Source organism: Camelus ferus, chromosome 12 (genome assembly GCF_009834535.1).
Source record: "Camelus ferus isolate YT-003-E chromosome 12, BCGSAC_Cfer_1.0, whole genome shotgun sequence".
NCBI classification, from domain to species: Eukaryota; Metazoa; Chordata; class Mammalia; order Artiodactyla; family Camelidae; genus Camelus; species Camelus ferus.
The window spans coordinates 31,997,546-32,010,158 of NC_045707.1; the positions used below are offsets into that span (position 1 = coordinate 31,997,546).

The 12,613-nt window shown below is 38.3% G+C and overlaps 2 protein-coding genes across 10 annotated transcripts in view; one reads left to right on the top strand and one right to left on the bottom strand.

Annotated features, from left to right (window-relative positions):
• The window catches only part of SRGAP1 (SLIT-ROBO Rho GTPase activating protein 1), a 250,031-nt gene that overhangs the window by 217,368 nt on the left and 20,050 nt on the right, over positions 1–12,613 (top strand). The window contains 2 exon segments of the mRNA XM_006192367.3: positions 7,817–7,922; positions 10,935–11,159. Coding sequence (XP_006192429.1) covers positions 7,817–7,922; positions 10,935–11,159 — 331 coding nt within the window.
• Positions 1–12,613, bottom strand: part of LOC106730627 — a 56,345-nt gene that overhangs the window by 26,613 nt on the left and 17,119 nt on the right. Inside the window, exons 6-8 of one of the 9 annotated variants that reach the window (XR_004324604.1) lie at positions 7,738–7,810; positions 6,512–6,601; positions 1,955–3,150 (exon numbers count right to left, since the gene is read on the bottom strand). The exons of 7 other annotated variants lie outside the window; for them this stretch is intronic. The gene's annotated coding sequence lies outside the window, so the exon portion shown is untranslated. Of the gene's footprint in view, positions 1–1,954; positions 3,151–6,160; positions 6,602–7,737; positions 7,811–12,613 lie in introns of those variants that run through there. One more of the 9 variants, XR_004324603.1, reaches the window with a different exon arrangement.

The following is a 12,613-nucleotide window of genomic DNA, read 5'->3' on the forward strand; positions in this document are numbered from 1 at the left end:
ATGGAAGGCCTACATTTAGCTCCACAAGCGTGTGAGGTCTTGATGGATTATTGTTTTGTAGCCCCAGCACTTGGCATAGTTAACTCTAGGCATATGGTGAGTGCATAATTCATCGCTGTTAAATAGAATTTAAATGAAATGAAGAGTCAAGATTCCACCAAAATTATTGTGTTGGCATCCATGCCTCAAATCCTAGATCTCATTGGGCATGAATTCCCCAGTCATAACTCCCTCCAGCCCAACCCCATGCAGTCTGACATCCTGTGTGGAGCTCAGAAACACGCCAGCGTGTCCTTTCCAAGGCCCTCATGTAGTCTGAGTCACTGCAGCAGCCTCTGACCCAGCTGGAAAGAACCAGGAAGGAGGTTGTCACACTTCTGGAATTCTCCTTTGGCCATGTGCAAAGATTTCCCTCACAGCCTAGCCAGAAAGTTTAAATCTGGAAAAATGATAAGCACTCTCTATCGCTTAGTGGTTTTCTAGGTACATACATTGTCAGCATTTGCGTTTACATGTAGCAGCTTGGCTAGAGAACACTGGGCTACGTGGTCAGGAGCTATTGTAAAATCACATCACACTTTCATTGGATGAGAAATAGTATTTCCTCATGGTTCTTAAAAGCTGAATCCTCAGAGTAAGAAAGGTTTAGGTTCAAATCCTAGCTTCCCGCTTAACAGCTTTATTGAGCTTGGGCAGAGATCAGTATTTATAATCTCTTTAAGTATCTGTTTCTTTATCTACTTCATAGAGTGTGTGTGAAGAAGAAAGGAGATAATTTCATACAGAGTGTTTCAGCATCATGCCTGGCACACAGTAAGCCTCAACAGATATTGCTAGCTGTCATGGTTACAGCTATTACAGCTACTCGGGTCACATGTGCCAGTACCTCAGTTAGCCATTTACCAGTTTATCTGTCCAGCTAAATATGTGTTTCTTTGCCGTAATTACCTCAGGTGCATTTAGAAATGATGTTAGTTTAACCCAGAAGTGGTGTTGGTTCCAACACGATTTTTCCCAGCACGTGAAATGTTTTGTAACAATCAAAGACAAGCTTTCTCACAATCAACTATGGAGCAAACAAGGAAGAACATAAGGGAAAAAATGAAAAAACTGCAGAAGTATCTTTCTTTCACACAAGCAGTGCCTTCCATGAAATGCTGTGGGTGCAAATGAAGAAGAAAAACACCAAGACACCTCTCCTGTACTTAAGCAATGGAGTAATGAAAAACAAGTATGAATTAATAATCCTTGGGTTAATCTTGATGATAATAGTCTCTGTTGGAAATGAATACCCTCCAGGACCCACATCTCAAAAGAAGCAGGAGCCCCCAGGGATTAAGGCTGCTAAGGATGCCGGCGCTCGCACCGGTAGAGGCTTAACTGTGCGAGTCATTTAAGTAGTGTTGTTAATGTTCTGTCAGCGCTGCAGTTACAGAGCTTCAGAGGTACGGAGTAGTCGCTCCCAACCCTACTTTTCCCCGTAAGTCTCGTTATTTTCAGTGCATAGGTTTGCAGAATGGGGTGTTTTTCAAGAACACTTGATGGCACTATGTCTAACAGTCCCTTTTCTTCCAACATCTAATTTCTTTAAAAGAGGAGATTCCTGGCTGTTACTGATACCTCAATGACCCAATGACCATCAGTAGGTGTAAAATTTCTTTTAGAGGTGATGAAAATATTCTATAATTGATCAGTCATATTGATCAATCAGATTTCTCAATTCTAAATGCATTAAAAACTATCAAATTGTACACTTTAAATATGTGAATGACATGATATATGAATTATATCTCAATAAATCTATTATTAAAATTATCATACCTACTATATGCAGAATAGATAAACAAGGACCTACTGTACAGCACAGGGAACTATATCCAATGACTTGTAATAACCTGTAATGAAAAAGAATATATGTATTTATATAACTGAATCACTATGCCGTACACCAGAAACTAACATGACATTGTAAATCAACTATACTTCAATCAAAAAAAATTATAACACCATATTTGCTCTTTATAAACCACTTTTTCAGCTTAATAGGATTATTAACATATTCCCACATCTCTAAGTATTTTTCAAAATATAGCTTTTAGTGGCCAAGTAATGGGTTTTATTTGATTTTTTTAAATCCCCTAGTTTTAGTTTAGGCTGTTTCCAGTGATTTTGCAGTTCTACAGAATACCATGATGAGCCTCTTGGTAGATAAGTCCATTTGCCTGTATTTTGACCGTTTCATGAAAAAAGCTTTTGAACTCTTCCTGGCCCTGCAGTGTCTTTTTGTTGCTAAAAATTCTTTCGGCCTTATTGCCATACGTGGTAGCTTTCTCTTTGAACTCTAAATTTCTTTTTGATGCCTTATAATGATTTTCTTAAAGATTCCTTTTATCCTTGAAAACATTTAATAGGATTAGTATCTGCCCTCAATAGGTAATCCTTCCCAGACTAAGACTCAGTTTCCTTATTGACCTGGAGATGATAACTCAGCAGGAGGAGAGACACTATTTATATACTTGTATCTACCGTGTTGCTATTTAACTAGGAAAGAACACAATGGCATGTTTCACCGAAGTCAAATCTGTAAATGGTTAATTAGAGAGATTTATAAGCAGTTCATTTCTTGCTTAAAAAAACAGCTGACAGATCATCCCGAGGCTAGGCTAAGATCCATCCAGATGTACTAGAACATCTCTGTTTTTCTCTTTCCCTTTCATTCACACACACACACTACCACACACACAGCTGATTGACCTTGACATTATTAGAACCTAACTATGAACTTAAAAATCCCCTGGCACTGGTAAATTCGCCTTGATTACTATTTTTCAGGCTATGGAGCTCAGAAATATTTGTGTACCTGCTCTTACATAAGCCATTTCTAAATGTGACCACCAAGGAATTTCCTTTCCCTATTTTCATACTAAAGGATAAATTTGCATCTTGTAATTTCTTTATTTTCTGACAAACAAACACTTCTACAAATAGTGCCACAGAAGAACTGGCATTTCTCAAGTAATGGCCATTTGAACTTTCTGCCATTTTCTGAATTAACTTGTGTTTGGCGGTGAATTTGTCACACAGGTTTACGTGGAGCTGTCAAACCCCTGTGCTGGGAAGTTGGCATGCTGACACGGGAACCTTGCAGCGCTAGAAAAAAGAACATAAATTAGCCTAGGGAGCTTTGAACATGTGACCGAGATTGGATGAATGCCACTTTTACCTAATTACATGAGATGCTGAAGTGTGGAAACAAAGCCCAGAGTAAAAGAAATCCAGATGAAAGACTGATTTTCCTCACTGACAACTTTTCTGGGGAGAAGAAAAGATCCGTCTTTTCCTGCAGCATAAAATTGTGAGAGACCCTGAATTGCCACACTCAGAGCCAGCTGGGAATGCACATTAGTCAGAGTGTCCATAGCAACCATAAATTCTGACCCACTGACTGGACTCAGGAGAGCAAATGAGTCATTTGTACCAGAGCGAGTCTCCCATAGGATGTGCGCTGCAAGTCTGTTGAGCACCCAGCCTGGTGGCATCTGAGTCTTGCTCACAGCCACTGTGGTCTGGCCTCTGGGACACGTAGATTTGCTACTACTTCAGCAATGTCAGCAATTCTGTTTTGCTTTGGTTTATATTTAGTAGGGTTGCGAGAATGCCTTCCTTACATAATTTTATCTAGTCTTTTTTTGTTAGCATCATTTTTTTTTTTACATTCCTGTTGCTTTTCTAGAACTCCTGAAATCTTCCCTTGGTATCTCACAGGGCCCCTCACCCCTATTCTTTTTCAGTTTTATTATTGTGGTAAAATATACATAACATAGAATTTACCATTTTAATCAACTTTAAATGTACAGTTCAATGGAGAACAAACTTATGGTTACCAAAGGGGAAAGCGGGGGTAGAGGGGAGGATACATTAGGAGTTTGGAGTTAACATATATACGCATTAAGATATATAAAATAGATAAACAACAAGGACCTACTGTACAGCACAGGGAACTATATTCAATATCTTGTAATAACCTATAATAAAAATCTGAAAAAGAATAGGCATATATATGTACAGCTGAATCACTCTGCTGTACACCTGAAACTAACACAATATTGTAAATTAACTTCTTCAATTAAAAAAAAAAGAAAAAGATGGACACTTCAGTGGATTAAATACATTCATATTGTTTTGCATCTATCTGCAGAACCTTTTTATCATGCCAAACTGAAACTCCACCCATTAAACAGTGACTACCCGCTCCTACCTCCCCCTGGCTTCTGACAACCACCGTTCTACTTTCTGTCTCTATGAATTTGATTACTCTAGATACCTCATATAAGTGGAATTACACAATATTTGTGTGTAGCTTTTTGTGTCTGACTTATTTCACTTAGCAGAGTGTCTTCAAGGTTCCTCCATGTTGTAGCATGTGTTAGAATTCTCTTCCTTTTTAAGGCCAAGTAAGATTTCATTGTGTGTATATACCACATTTTTCATCCACTCATCCATCAAGAGATATTTGGGTTATTTCCAACTCTTGATTATTACAAATAATGCTACTATGAAGTTGGTATATGAATATCTGTTCCCCCCAATTCTTTCTAAATAAAATTTTGAGACTACCTTTAAGGAGTAGAGGAACTAAGTTTAGAACTGAGAAGTAGGAACAAGAGGATCTTGGGTTAAGGTTAAGCCTCTTGGAAGTAATGCCTTTATACTCTTCTAGCCTAAAAATGATTGGTCCCCCTATGGGTTTGGACAAATATTAAAAATCAGTACTACAGTAACAGTGGTTCCTTTTGCATTCTTTCTTTTCCTTTTGTTCTTTAACTTTAGGACCCAAAAACTAGCTTTAAGATACTAAAACCCTCTCTCTGATCATTAACCTTAATCTTAATCTGGGGGTTAGCTTGGAGAAGCAGTAGACTGAACTCTTGAAACACCCCAGATCCTCTGTAAACAATGGCAGAAGTTTTTTGTTGTTTTGTTCTTAATCATAAACCCAATATGGCTTTACATGTGGCTGGAGAAGAGTGGAGGGTATTGCCAACCAGGAGGCCATTAACAGGACAATTCATCTTTACAGTTTATTATTTACATTAATATATTTAACATTGTGATGGCTTGGCTTGAGATAGGATGTAAAATTATTTATGTAAACAGTTTTTTAATGAACAAGGGGCTAGATGCTAGTAAATTTCAATGTTTACTTTTAAGAATGGGTCATAATATATCTAATTTCACCTTTGAGAGTTTGTTTTTTTGAGATAGTCTTTCTAGATACAAGTGTGCTCAATCATCTTTTTATCTTTAACTGAAAATAGCAACAACAGTCATACTTTAAAAAAATTTACCTTAGGTAACAAAACTTTTAAGCAGTTTATTTTTTATATGAAACAATAATCCAACTACACCTAAATCTATAGCATTTATAGATGCAAAGTTCTCCCCCGCAAACTCTCTTGGGAATTACTTCGTCTGCAGGTGCTTCATCTTCCCTCTCTGTACAATGTGGATTCTCTAAGTGTCCCATGAAATTGCCCTGGGACCTGTTTTGATCCTGAGACACTTGAGACTGAATTAGGTAGAAATGTTGATAACTTGATTATTGCGTTCTTGTGACCTGAGTAAATTTATGCACCTGTCTAATAACTTCTTTTAAAGCCTCTTATTCCTCTTTTTCAGAAAAAAATACTTAAGACCATTGTCTGGAAAGTATATTAAACAGAGTGTTTATACTTAATACATGTGACGCTGACCTACCGTGTTCATAGTGTTATAATTTTTTCCATTTTGAAATACTTTACAAATAAAAAAGCAGAATATAAATGTATTTCATTTTTACTGAAATCACACTATTAGTAATTATAGGTTTATGTTGAAAAATTAAATGTTCATCGGATGATGATGATGTTTGACTTACATTCTTTTTAGAGATTCTGAAGTTCACTTTCTAAAAGGAGAGAGCTACAGTTCCAGCTGTAACATACTCAAAGATGGGAATGAAAGTGATTTTTCCCAGAAATCCTGATAAACTATGTGTTGTTTTGCAAACTCCTCAGTGGTTAAGTGAGACTATTCCTAATGTGTTTTTCTCCCCTCCTTTTCACCTGTGGAAAATAAATGAAAAAGTAAAATGCTGCAGTAACAGGGTGTTTTGATAATAAGGGGAAAGCAGCTGGGGTCAGCACTCAAGGTTCCAGGGAGAAGAGCTTGGCGTGAGTAATTCAGGCAGTGGTTCTCAACCTTGGCCTCAAAAAAGAATCTCTGGCCTCAGCATTTAAAAAAAAACTTCCCAGGTGATTCCAGGTCAAGGTTAAGAACGACTGGTTTAAAAGAGATTAGAAAGGGAAACTGAGGTAGGAGAGTACTGTGATGGTCCAAGTTAGAAATAATAAAGACCTCAGTTAGGAAATGAGCAGGGAGATACCCAGCGGTAGAAACAACAGGACTTACGTCCCACATGAGGGAGAAAATGAAGCAAAGATACCGTCTTCATAGACGTGATGGTCCTAACCTTGAGACTGGATGAGATTGCCATTGAAGAGAACCAAGGAGCGATCCTTGTGTGATAACCACATTCACGGATGGGAGAAGGTCAGAAAACCTGAGAAGTGGGAGGAGAATCAATTGGCTATAGTGTCAGAAGATGGGGCCTGAGAGTTTCACCTCGAGAGCAATTAAGAACATTGCAGTAACATGAAATCATAGCAAGCCTCCAGATGCTTTTGAAATAGCCTTTGAAATATTATTCTCAAATGTATGCTTATTGGATCTCTTCAAAGTTGTACTTTAAAAAGGTACTTTGAAATCCAAGAAAGACAGCCAGACTTATGAAAGAAGACATAATTCTAGTCCTGGCTCCCCCTTTCTAGCCAGCCGACCTTGGGAGAGCCATTTATCCATTGCTCATTTTGCTTATCCACTGAGCGGGGGTGACAGCATCTGCCCTTTCTACTCCACAGTGTTGTTTTCTGCACTAAAGTAGGCGACAAACGTGAAAATGTGTTGTAAAACATAGACCACTATGCCAGTAGTGGATTATTAGCGGTAACCGTTTTGCTGCTGTTCACAAATTCTTTAGTATTGAGAAGCTTTGGACAATTTATATTCCTCGTAAAGAGGTAAATGAATGCTAGGAAGTTCCAGGTACCAGTCCCTCCAGGGAGCTCACCATCCCACAGAGAGGACAGGGTAAGGAAATAAGTAGTAAACAGTATGGCAAACGTTTCTATGAGAGCAGGAATCATATTACTAATATATTTCTAATGCCTAACTGTTTGAAGCCTAGTGGGTGCTCCTAAAATACTTTATTTTTAAAATCTGACGAAATAATATAATACAAGGTAAAAGGTCATAAATATAAAATATTATAAGTTTGAGAAGATATTCAAAACCGGTACATTGCCTGAATCATAGTAATAGACAAAAAATATATGATGAATTGATGAATCATGATGGGAGCAGGGTGCCATGTCCCCAAAAGCTACCTTAGTTAACATACAGCAAAAAGGAGTTTCAGCCGTAACAGATGTAAAATGTAGAAACAGCAGCAATGAAGAATGATTTTTTTTTACATACAGAAGAGTCTGAACTGCTCAAGGCCAAGACCATGGAAATCAGAGAAAACAGGGATGGCTCAGAGGAGGTGCCCTCGGTGACCCAAGCTGGTCACTTATTTGCTTTATTGGCTACAATGGCATCTCACCCAAGGGCAAAGGATTGCTTACGTTCCATATGTACCTGAAATGTGGATGCTGCCATGTTCTGCTTTACATGTGGCAAGTGAAAGGATCCTGACCACGTCCTCTTCTGTCTGCAGGAATAGATAATCTCTATGAGAGGGCGCTTCACATCCGCAAACTCCTCCTGACCTTGCCCAGGTCGGTCCTTATCGTGATGAGGTACCTCTTTGCCTTCCTCAATCAGTAAGTACCCTAACTCCCTGCCAAAATGCTCATCTTAATTCCATTTGCACAGCTCTGAATTCTGTCCTTGTTCTTGGATTCAGTAAAATGTACATTGGGTTTCATTTATCAGAAGAGTCAAAGATGATTGAATAGAGACTGAAGGTACATCTTTCCTCAGCAGATCAGTGACATTGTGTGACCTACCTTAAATAAGCCTGGTCACCAGATGCAGAAACTGTGGCCATATATGCAAAAATATATGAATATTACTAAAAAGAACACATTTCAGTGAAATACGTGTTTTTCCTACTTCCATCCAAAGCTAATGTCATAAGTGTTTTAGTCAGAGTGATGTCAGCCACCTGCTCATGGCAGAAAATGTCTTTGATTTTTAATGTTATTGTCAGGGAAGGAGAGGAATTGTAGACAAGACTTATATATGGATCCAAAAAAGAATTTTCTGCAAATTCAATATAATGAGACCTTGTCAAAAAGATATTTCTAAAACATTCTCCAAAACAATGTAACAGAAATCTGAAAAATCACTGCATTATTATTAGAGTTAGATAAATAAAAGTTGAAGGAATTTTAAAATTGTCTTGGCAGAATTAAAATAATCCAACAAAATAGTAAACTGAGAAGTTGGTAATGTGGGAACTGAATCAGAGACTCATTTAACATCAGTTTGATTTATATGTATTGAGTATGTATTCAGGGCCTAGCATTGTACCAAACTCTTGGAATAAATGGGGGAAATGGTGGGGGGGTAAAAATCACTGCATTATTTTCAAAGAAACTTTACTTTTTGAACTTAGGCAACTTGGTTTTCACTTGTGTAACTTCCAGATACAGGGGCTCCATTATAAAAACATCTTTCCCAAGTCTTTATCTAAGAGTCCCCTTCCTTTTCAACATTCAGTTTTTTATTTCCAACATTCAGTAATTAGAAATTTAAAAAAAAAAATCCAGGGGAAATAAGATTGGACAAATGTTTTCTCATTCTAGCATGAATTCTTTCTTCTTAAAAATAGGATATTTTCTCTTCTCTGTTCCACTGGAAGTTTTAAGTTCTCAAAAGCCATGGGGATTTATTATAACCCTGCTGACTATTCCTGAAACCACACCCATTTGGGTTGACCCCCCAAAGCCAAGTATCATACAATAGGGACGATGTATGCAGGGAACCGTACAGAATGGAGCTGAAACATCCACAAATGACATTTGTACAGAAGTCACCACTGGAAATAAGCAGTAGCTAGAGAGATGGGTGTAAACTATTTTAGGTTAAATAAATACCGTGAATTTTTACCTTTAAATAAGCCTAGTCACCCAGGCAGTTGTAAACAATCTGAAGGTTTGCCGTCTTCACCTTTAACTGCACGTGCCTCTCCTTCCCCAACATGGAGTGCCTTGCGTTCCTGCTGGCCCCCTCCACGCTGTCCCTACCAAATTTCCCTGACACCTGAGCGAAATCCATGGTGAACCAATAAACCACGATGTACCATGCTGGTTGCCAGGAATCAAGAAAGTTCTCAAAATCTGAATCTAGCTCACCATGTATCTCAACAGCATGGCCACTGTGCCATGAGTCGGACCGTTGGCTTCACCTCCAGCATTTCTGCCCAAAGATGCCCCCTGGTTCCCCAACACCTGCCTTCATGCAGAGACAAGGCCCAGCCTCTAGCGTGAGATGCTTGGGACAGGAATTTTGAAAAGAGAAGTAACATATTCTCTTTTCATTGTGAAATCAAAATGTGTATGTAACATTTTTATGTCAAGTTTTTGCTCTACAAGCCAGCTCTAAATTGAAGACCCAGAAAAACTGTGACTCTCCCCATTGAGCTTAAGTGTGTCTTTTGAAAATTAGACCATTCTTCTTCCAAATCTCACTTTTCCTTCCTGCGTTCATTTTCAAGATGATCTGTAACATGATCACTGGCTGTTACTGTGAACTGTTCTTAAGATTTTATGTTTGAGAAGTGGCAGAAGGGAAAGACATATGTTACCTGTGGAAATTATGCTTTTGTACTTTCTACTTTCTAGGCTATCTTATTTCTGGAAAAGGGTAAAGTATCATGTCACGTGGCATCTCAGTTTCTTTGTGTCTGTCAACATCTCACAAATGTAGTTGAGTCTCTTTTTTTTCTCCTTCCGTATGTCATCTGTTCAGCTGGATTTTACATTTCCTTTCAAGGGCAACATTTTATATGCTGAAAGATAACGTCTCTAGATTCTCTTTAGAATGGCACCTTGCCCATATGTTAGAGGCATAGCAATGAAGAGCTGGCTTATTTTGAGTCACCTGTGGAAACTATCTCACAGATAGCCATTGGATTGAATTTAGAAATTAGTACTAGATGGCTAGGAATCTCCCCAAAGTGTGTAGTTTGCCAGCTTTACATGGAATGAGAGAATTGAGAATTCTTTCCCCCTTCTCTTGTACTTACTATGTCTCATGTGACACTGTTGGTAGTCTTACCCAAAAGCCAATTATAAAGCCTGGAGTTGCATACTTTCAGTGAGTACAAAGAAAAGGTGCTTTGTTTTCCTCTGGACTTTCCTTAAGATTTGTGGGAGAAAACTGAAATCTGAGATGTTTTGGGTTAGTGGGAGGGCAATTTTAAAGCTACCCATAAAGCTTCATGGAGATCGCTACTGCCCCTCCTAGATTCGCCTGAGCAGCATTTATAGCCGGACCATAATGTTTACAAATGAAACTCAATTACTTGAGTCTGGTCTCCGTTGTAGAGGTTATCTTAAACTCCCTGTGGCTTTGAAAAATGCCACTTCATTAAGCAAATAGGACTTATATTCCCCTTCCAATTTCTACCTAGTTGAAAGATTATGAGCCCCTTTACTTTCTTTGGAATTTGCTGAGCCATCTTGAAAGTAGGAAAGAATATCATTTTATCCTAATGATAAAAAAACAAAAAGGCTTTTACATCCTTGTTTTCAGAATATGAAGTGTCTTATTAAACGATGATCTTCTTTTTTCCCTTTTCATATCTCCTTTCTTGCTTCCTTTCATAGTCTTTCACAGTACAGTGATGAGAACATGATGGACCCGTATAACCTGGCCATTTGCTTCGGCCCCACACTGATGCCTGTCCCAGAAATACAGGACCAAGTGTCTTGCCAGGCTCACGTGAACGAGATTGTCAAAACCATCATCATCCACCATGAGACTATCTTCCCAGATGCTAAAGAGCTGGATGGCCCTGTTTATGAGAAATGTATGGCTGGAGATGACTATTGGTGAGTCCAAGAATTTTAGTCCTTCTCCCTCTGGAAGAATTAGGGAAGTACAGATTTCAGCTTAACTAAGAAAAAGAATTGACTATAAGCTGCTTCCAACTTAAAAAAAAAGAAGAAGAAGAAAAAGCAGGAACATTTGAGATAAATTAGAATACTAAGACCCATGACAACACTGGCTTCTTCTTACGGAAATTCATAGCCATCCATCTCTTCCCCAAACATGACATCTTTTTAGTTATATTTAGTTATATCCACCCTATCATGAAGTTGTAGAGAACCAAGGTTTTGATATAGAGAACTATAGTAACTTTTACTATTGTATCAAGAAAAGACAACTGATTGAATTGACAGATTTCATTTTCATTCCTAAATAGGTTTGAGTCTATATAAAGTATTTCAGAATTCTCATTTTAAAGGAGCCCTTCAACCAAATGTGTCTTCATTCTTACTTACGTTCATTTTCATTCTTACTAATAAATATTATCCTAACCTATTACAATAATCATGGTCACTGTGAGCAAATTTATTATATTGTTATATTTTGGGATAAATTTTTTTTTAATAAGCAGTATAGTCACCTCCCAGTGAAGTGCAAAAATGAGGGGCATAGTCAATGGAATAATCCCAAAGGTAGGCAACGCTAAAATGTGTATGTTCACTATTTGATATATGAGTGCTAGCTTCTAAGAAATCATATACAGTAAAAGTGGCTTTGATCCCTTGAGCCCCTACTGTGTGCCTGCTTCTCAGTGCATGTGATGTCTTGTATTCCTCACAACCACTCTACCACGTAAGTTAAGAGAGGCCAAGGAGCCTGTGCAATGACTAGTGGTCCCTGGAGGCAGCCCCAGTTGGTCTGATTCCAAAGTCCACACGAGTCTTCCCGCTCGACAGCTGCCTCCCAGCCGGCCTCGGAAACTGCTCTGTGCAGCTCAGATTCAGGAGCAGCTGGAAAAAGATCTGCCAAAGCCCTTCACTCTGGACCCTCCTCAGGACGCTTTGCTTCCCGCTGCCTTACTGGGGATTAAGTAGAAGTAGAATAAGTAGCTGAAAGATCTAAATAACTGAAAGTATTGAAAGTACATGTATTTTTTTTTAACCTCAACCACAGTATATTCTTAAACACAGATGATTCTTTGCCTTAAGAAAACTGAGAGTTGAATCCTTCCAGAAGCACTGCTTTCTAAGTTAACAAAGCATGATAGATTCTAGCTCTATAGTATATCCAGCAGTCTTACATGAAATTCAGTTTTAAAATATAAACGTGAGCACTTACTATGTGCATGTACTGACTTAAGCTTGGATCTGGGAAGATATTTTTGTGTTTGTTTTTTGCGGGGAGGTGGAGGTAATTAGGTTTGTTTGTTTGTTCATATTTTTAATGGAGGTACTGGGGATTGAACCCAGGACCTCGTGCAGGATAGGCATACGCTCTACTGGTGAGCTACACGCAC